General features: G+C 39.8%; 1 protein-coding gene across 2 annotated transcripts in view; it reads left to right on the top strand.

Moving 5' to 3' along the window:
* LOC146621723 (uncharacterized) overlaps nucleotides 1-2,084 on the top strand; it is a 2,595-nt gene extending 511 nt beyond the window's left edge. Inside the window, exons 2-5 of one of the 2 annotated variants that reach the window (XM_085366839.1) lie at nucleotides 269-385; nucleotides 559-680; nucleotides 805-998; nucleotides 1,146-2,084. In XM_085366839.1, coding sequence (XP_085222965.1) covers nucleotides 289-385; nucleotides 559-680; nucleotides 805-996 — 411 coding nt within the window. In that variant the 5' untranslated portion in view covers nucleotides 269-288 and the 3' untranslated portion in view covers nucleotides 997-998; nucleotides 1,146-2,084. Of the gene's footprint in view, nucleotides 1-268; nucleotides 386-558; nucleotides 681-804; nucleotides 1,003-1,145 lie in introns of both variants that reach the window. The other variant, XM_085366837.1, reaches the window with a different exon arrangement.
* The last annotated feature ends 6,305 nt before the right edge of the window (nucleotides 2,085-8,389 follow it).

The following is an 8,389-nucleotide window of genomic DNA, read 5'->3' as shown; positions in this document are numbered from 1 at the left end:
CTCCATAAGAAATTTATTCAAGAAAGGACTTTTTTTAATCTCTTATCCTCTAATTTTAAAGATGGATATATCAGTAATCACAGAAATAAATCACAAGCTGGAAACCTTCAAAGCTGCAAGGAACTTAAGATCATTTCCAGAAAGCATTCATGAACTAGGAACAAACATTTAATCCTATTAAGTCAAATTACTGAACAAGGAGTCCAGTCTGTGTACCTTCTATTGTTTAAGATCTCTGCTGGTCTTAACGTTCTCCTCCTCGTGCCAGAACCCCTCTGAGCTGACAGGATGAATTCACGTGTTCTGAAGATTAAAGATGGGAAGTTTGTGAAAGTCCAGAAATTTTACGATGGACTAAAGCTGTGTGCTGTTGACTCCCAAACAAGTAAGAATTTTAACAGCAAAATCATTCAGATTTTTCTAAGTGGCAATCCAAAAACAGGAAACAGCATTGTTTACACTGATAGCTTTATATGTGCACTGATTTATTGCATGAAATGGGTTATTGTGTCACTAATAAAGAAGTAAAGTTAATGTTATTTTGTTTGGTTTTTTTAGATGATCATACGGTCTACATAGAGAAACACCGCTCATACAACTGGATAGCTTTTAAATTCAATCTGAAGCGTGACAATATGGTGAAAGACTATTTCCTAAAGGGGGACAAACACTCCCTTGAGGTAAATAGAACAATGCATTTTCTCTCTCTCCGTCTCCCTGTCGATCATTCAATCTAAAACTACAGATGTAGACTTGTATCAGTTACTTTTTTTACATCTCTACGTCTGCTACATCTGTTTACAGCTGGTTCAGCTGGATCAGCTGGATAGTGACTCAGTGGAGTACTGGTTTGAGAAGCACAACCATGGAGGCAGCGAACACTACAGCCTCAAAACTGCGTGTCAACCGCAGAAATACGTCTGCATATCTCAGAAATATCTCAGCCTCAGTGACACCAAGCGGGATTTGGCTGAAGTCAAAGATGAGGCAAAGTAGATGTATGTAAGTTAGTTTACTTAGTTCTTCTTTTTATGTTCCCTTTAAAATGTTCCCAGGGTTAAAATGGTGCAGGTTCACTATATGTATCTCACATTCTTTGCAGCAGCCTTCCCTAATTATTCCTCTGTGTGCTCTTTGTCCTGCAGGCATTCACCAACAGCCTTTGGCACACATTTACTACAATCCGCTCTGTCTACAAACTGAAGAGGAAGACAGTTTATCTTTAGCTAAATCCAAGCAGAACTCTCTCTTCCTGCTGTGATTTGATAAAGTAGCTGGACTAAGTAGAGCTACAAACTGGAGATTAGTCTGGCTGGCTAATTTTGTGTTCTTGGTATAGGGAGAAAAATGCTTTGGTAGTTGGGTTGGGTGGTAAAAGCACAAAATAAAACTTTGCTCTTTTTTTCATATTGTAAACTACAGGTGGTGCAAAGGGATGAGACTACTGGCCAATCTCAAAGAAACTGTACAAACATTGTCCATATGTTTTTAAAAAGAATTTATTACAAATCCCAATTCTTTAGATTTTCGTATTCATCGTTCCCCTGTGATTGCAATATACACTCTCTGTTTGTTTCGCATGCCACGCTCAGCGACAAAGGTTTGTTCTCGGCACCACAACAAACATAGTGAAGAATTCGGAAAAAGCACTACACACCACGTTTTTGTACGATATGAGTTGTTAGCCCCTAATATGATCAGACACTGTGGCGCCCGAAGTTGGTGTGAAATTTGTTTTTGTTATAAGGAAAGTTCCCAGCGACACACCTAAAATAAATTTCCTGGTCTCACACTCTGAAATGTTTGGCTTGAATAACAAAGGAAACAACTGCAGCAGAATTTATCATGATAAGAAAGGAAGGGCGGCAAAAGCATGCAGAGTGGCTGCAGTACACGAGGTTTTTTAGAGATTTGACGAACCTGGCAAAAAGTTCTTAGTTATTACTGCCGTCAGTAATATGTGGCACACCAAGGAATGTGGTCTACTGGTGGTTTGTGTTGTTGTTGGGTCTTTTTCCTTCGCTCCTGCATTTTGTCTTGAGAAGGCTATAATCATAAAAGATAAACAACTTCTGTTTTATAAGGTGGAAAATAAAGTGTAAAAACACCTCTGCTGCCATGTGTTTGCTTCTCATTTGTGTTATTTTAGAACTTTATGATCTTACCAGCTTTAAGCAGTTCTTGCCAAAGTGAGTAAAGTGCTCATTCATCTTTTTTTAATGTTTATTTATAAGATTTTAAGTTCGAAGTTACATAAAATCACACCAGACAAAGGACACAAGATTCAAAAACAATAACATTCAAGCACAGAAAAAAACAAACAGGAAAACAGGAAAGAAAAGAAAAAATACACCGATTAGCCAGTACAAATCAAAAGTTCAAAGAAATACCAGTGTCCAAAGAAGATGATCTTCTGTGTGAGGTCTGTACTTGTATAGCGCTTTACTAGTCCCTAAGGACCCCAAAGCGCTTTACACATCCAGTCATCCACCCATTCACACACTGGTGATGGCAAGCTACATTGTAGCCACAGCTGCCCTGGGGCGCACTGACAGAGGCGAGGCTGCCGGACACTGGCGCCACCAGGCCCTCTGACCACCACCAGTAGGCAACAGGTGAAGTGTCTTTCCCAAGGACACAACGACCGAGACTGTCCAAGCCGGGGCTTGAACCGGCAACCTTCCGATTACAAGGCGAACTCCCAACTCTTGAGCCATGTTAGACAGGGCAAGTCCAGAAGATGTGGGGAACAAGACCAGGAAGGAATCAGGGTCTGGCAGAAGTGCAGTTTCACACAAACACAAAGTGCAGTCAAATGGGTTAAAGTTTATGTTGAATCCCCATTAATATGATTGAGAGAGGGCCCCAGATTTCAACAAACTTAAAATGAGTGTCAGCCAGACAATAATGAACCTCTTCAATATACAAACGTGCAACCATCTCACGTAGCCAAACCCTAAACAGTGGAGGAGATGGTGATTTCCAGGCTCTGAGAATAAGTCTTTTAAGTGCTCATTCATCTTGAGGATTATCTTACCTTCTCTCTCTCTTCATGATGAATTCTGCTTGTTCAGGTGGCTTTTCCATCCAGGCAGACTGTGTCACTGAGCATAGCACAACCTGCAGTAAGTATCTGGAAGACAAATAGAGCTCCCAAAAAATGCCTCATATTTTTTTCTTTATCCAAAGAGCTGCTGGAACAGACACAAACTCTGCAATACGAATCTGGATCAACACAGTACCGCGCTGGGACCTTTATGCTTCGTTTCCTGTTTCCCTGGTTGCAGAGGTCATCCGGCTAGGTGTTTCTTTTTAAAGTTAAAATGTCACACTGCCAGTAAATTGACCTTTTTTCATGGCAGCAGAGTTTCCCTTGAATGTGAAAATGTTCCTTAAATGCTCTTTGCATGCGTCAACAGTGGCTATCTAGGCTAAAGAGTATTTTCTTACATTTGTGTAACTAGTAAGTACATTGTTGCAAAACTGTTGGGCGGCTTTTATTTTTGTTTGTTTTTCCACAAAAATGTCTATGGTGATTTTTTTGAGAATATTTAGTGATGTCCAGCTATAGTGAAACTTGCTTAATACTTCAATATATCCACCCAAACCCAAAAGAATGAATGCATTTCACAACGCTTACTCCTGAAGGTTAATAAACAGATATTTCTTCTTGATGGAGTCCTTTACACGGGTAGATAGGTATGAAGTTATTTATGTGTAGTGAGTGAGGTCAGATTCCAGTCGGGCCCAGTTTCCTCTCTCGTGTTGCCACTGTGCTTTTGTGTAGCTGTCAGTGGAAACTTTTTAGTCTCTTTGACATAACAAGCATCCTAAAACAAAACATACACAATTGCATTTATTGTTAAACAAATATGAGAAAGTCAAAGTGCATAAAAAATGGCCATAAAAGTAAAGGTTTACAGTTTCTATCTTTTATTGTTTTATAACCATTCAAACCTGACAATAATCCTGGACGTGTACAAAAACTTTCATACGTATTCGGACAGTGACAATGGTAAAAAGAGAGTGTGCGCTCTTTCAGCTTTAAGGTTTTACATTCCAGGACACAAACCCAGCTGGATCTCACAGGTCCTCAGATGAACCTTGGAATCACTTGGAATATTACACTGCCAAGTCAGCTCATGACGCTAAGCAGAAAGAAATGCAAAACATGACTGAGGTTACAGGGCTCAGTTACAGTGTTTAATGTTAAAATTCTAAAATTCTCCTTCCTAATACTAACTGGAAGGTGACTGACTGTCCAAAACTCAGCAGAAAACTCTGCTGCTGTTACGGTTGGAAGGAGGACTCAAGCGCAGGACTCCGGTACTGATGCTTACAAGAAGAGTTTATTTACAAGTCACCAGGTGTATATACAAGAATGTGCAGGGGGGTGTTATATACAGCTGAGTGGGGGAAGAAGGGGTCTCCAGGGAAGTCCAAGGGAAAGCATACGTTCTTCAGAATATCCACTCACACGATCACAGGTTCACACTCCAACACTGCCACACGGGAAACACACGGGGAAAAATCCAAGAGGTTCTATAGACAGGGTTAAGGACGATGCACAGAGGAAAACACTCTTCACTAAACTTGCTGTAGCTTTGACTTTACTAACGCGTGGTAGACAACGATCCAGCGACGAACAGCAGTCACCTCCTGGCTTAAATGCTGCTCCCCTTAATGAGACACCTGGGTCTCATCTCCCGAGGGCGTGGGCCAAGGGCATGAACCCACAGTGAGTTCCGCCCCGGCGAGAGAGAAGAGGAAGAGAAACAGAGAGGGCTGATCAGCGTGCAGCTGATCCGCCTGGCCGTGACAGCTGCAGGCTGCAATTAAGATAAAAAATACTTTATTCATTCCATATGTGAGAAATCCTTTTGTTATAGGGCCTGAAATGACATTATTACACCAGTAAAGGGATCTGCCTCTGTGTGGAGTTTGCATGTTCTGCTAGTGTTTGCACCTTTAATTAAAGTTTAACTAAAGCTTTTAGGATTTATTTATTTATTTATTTCCATGATTTCTTTTTTTTTTTAACTCCAACTACTCATTTGTACTATGCTTTTATTTCAGAGTGCAATGATATAATAAACTGCATAATTTCCAATAAAAAAAATGATGCGATGGCAGCTGCATCCATCTATACTGTAAACATTTTATTTCAGACTTTATGATGGTGATAATAATGACTGATATTTTTTCTCTCATATAACAGTGTTGACTAAACGAAGCTAATAAACCTATTGCACAATGCTTCAGATAACACCAAGGTTTAAAGACAGAAGTCACCCTGCAGGAACCGGGCGAGACAGTGTGGAGCAACACACAGTTAAATATTACTCTTCTGAGTCTGACTCATCAAGAATTTTTTTTCTGTAGGTTGTGGTCTCTTTTGAAATTAGGACTCAACTTTTGATAACATGTTTTCATTTTTTTTATTACTTTACATTTACAATCTTGCTTCAGTGCCATGACTCCCAGTCGTTGTAGTGTTTATCACTTGAAAAAAATGATAAGCGTTCTTTGAAGGTGTTATTTTCACCACCGTCAATAAAAAACAGCCTGGCTTTGATCCTCCCGGTTTAAAAGCTGCATGAATGCTTTCTTTGCTGTAAAATCATTGATTTTATCCTAACAGCCTGCATGTGGATTGCTTACTTTATTGCACAAGTGTAACGAGTAAGGAGGAAATGCCAGAGCTCCACACTTCAGTGCTACCTTTAGGCGACTGTTGCTGTGATTTGATGCTGTATAAATAAAACTGAACTGAACAGAAAGTGAACTGCATTACCTCCAGAGACATCTGCTTCTTTTGTAACTATTTTTTTTAAAACTAATTAGCCCTGAAATGGAAATTGAGCACTAAACGTCTGGGACACACTTAAACAAACAACGGAAGACTGGATAGATGTTGTTTGAAAGCTGTCACCCTTATAAACTTTCAGCTGTGACAAACCACAGCAAGTAAACAGGAAAGTTCCTCATGCCACAAGTGGACAAAACACTGCTGTAAAGTGGAAAAAGGCCTTAATCCAAGCTAAATCCAATTATGTACTCTTCTTCCATCAACCTTAAAATTATATGTTACACTGCTTGCCACCTTGACCAATACAGACCTTACTTTACTCTGGATGTGAAGTGCTTTATCTCACTCATCCACTCACAGAGCATGTGAGCCTGACATAGAAGGCCCTCAGGGAGGTGAATAATAAGAACAGTGTGTTGTGAGGAAAATCATGCGTACTTCTGAAGGGTGTGGACACATTTGACACATATTAAATCACTCTTTTTTATTACTTGTAATGGGAACATTTATTGGTATTTTACTGGTATGCAGTAAATGCTATATGTGCAATTCTTGTGCAATTCTTCTTCTGACGAAGTTGTATTCTTGTATTTTCCTACTCAGTTGTATATAGTATTTGTATTTCTATTTTATTCTATTGTATATATTATTCTATTCTATTTTATTCTATTGTATATAGTATTTTATTTTATTCTATTGTATTTTATTGCATTCCAGTGTTTTCTCATTTCTGCTACATATCTTTGCACTTTTGCTGTAACAAAACAAATTTCCCACCTGTGGGACTAATAAAGGTCATCTTATCTTATCTTATCTTATCTTAAATGTTATGAACCAAGTTGAGACTGTGGACCTGCTCCTCAGTTGGTCTAAGCCTGCAGGCAGTCAGGATATTACAAAAAATGCCAAAAATGAGTGCATCTGGTTATCTGGGACTGGTGTGCACATGTTTTAAAACAGTCGAACTGAGATAAAACATTGAGTGAATTAATTATAGGAATTTGGATTTTTAGGTTCTAGGTATCTATCAACGTTTACATCGCTGTATTTAAGATTATTTAAGATTTTGACAGTTTTACTGTTGATCAAAATGTTATTCATGCATAGTATTTTCCATTCGTGTTGCTATATAAACATATTTTAAAGCAATTAGAAAAAAACAGAAATAAAGTACAAAACCACCAATCAACTATACAAAGCCAATAATAACTGATCAAGCTTTGCATGACGCAGGGCTATATAGTATGTCCAGAACAGGATCGTCATTATGCTGTTAGATCACATGTATCGGTGTCTTTTGTCACCGCAGTTTTAGATAAAGTGGCTATTCAGGATTATATTTTTTCTCACCTGCTTCACAGTTACTGTAAAGGGAGAAGCTTCTTGAAAAACTAATATGAATTATTAGCACTCAAAACGTGCGGCTATCCTAAATGGGCGTTCTTAAAGTCAGCAAAGAGGCACAGAAAAGAAGACCAGACACCAGCGAGGGAGGACAGACGCAACAACATTGTCATCCCCTATGTAGCCGGTGTATCAGAGAAACTCAGGAGAGTTTTCTCCAAGCATGACATCCCGGTGCATTTCAGACCCAGCAACACGCTCAGACAAAAACTGGTTCACCCGAAAGACAAAACGCCAAAACACAAACTTAACAATGTGGTGTATGCTGTACAGTGCAGCGAGGAATGCTCAGACCTCTACATTGGAGAGACCAAACAGCCACTTCACAAGCGCATGACACAACACAGAAGAGCCACCTCCACAGGACAAGACTCAGCAGTCCATCTGCATCTTAAGGATAAAGGTCACTCTTTCGGGGATGCCAATGTTCACATTTTGGACAGAGAGGACAGATGGTTTGAAAGAGGAGTGAAAGAAGCATCTATGTCCACTGTGAGCGACCATCTTTGAACAGAGGCGGGGGTTTACGACACCAACTCTCTGCCATCTATAATCCAGTTTTGAGATCCCTTCCCAGATGCCTTAACGCCCACTCACATCCTGGGCCATCTGATCTCAGGAATTCGCATGATAAGGTGGGGCCAGGTTTCACAATGAACACACCCGAAACTCTGGCTGATTGGGACCCACGCCCAGTTTCACACCTTGGCCCGGGGGGATTAGAGGATCATCAGGGGGTCCTTTTGTCCCTCTGTGGGGGATACTCCCACTAGGTGGATTTTGTGAATATGAACAATAATATTTGTCTTTATTTATTTAACCTTTTTATAAACCCAAAAAATATAGCAATATATTTCCGATCTTCTTGATTATATAGGGGAGATGGTCTGTGGTCCTAAAGGTAAGCCCTCTTCCTCTCAACTATGCAAGAGGTAGTGTTCCCAGATGGTCCGTGACTTCCCCCACAGTCAGCCATGGGATCCCAAAACTTCCAACAACAAATTCTTGTGAAAATCAGAAATAAATCGAGGTGCACACACATAGATTGACTTTATGAGTTGTATTTGTCTTTGCAAAGGGATAAAGCAACAATAACAATGTTATCGACCAGCTAGATAATTCGGTATTGTGTTGTGATCACACAATACATTCAGAAAACAGTGAGCAAAAGATCAG

Source organism: Diplotaxodon limnothrissa, linkage group LG12 (assembly GCF_057381915.1).
Source record: "Diplotaxodon limnothrissa isolate DT_005_m linkage group LG12, D_limnothrissa_male_GT1.1, whole genome shotgun sequence".
Classification (NCBI taxonomy): Eukaryota; Metazoa; Chordata; class Actinopteri; order Cichliformes; family Cichlidae; genus Diplotaxodon; species Diplotaxodon limnothrissa.
This window is presented reverse-complemented; position numbering and strand designations above follow the sequence as displayed.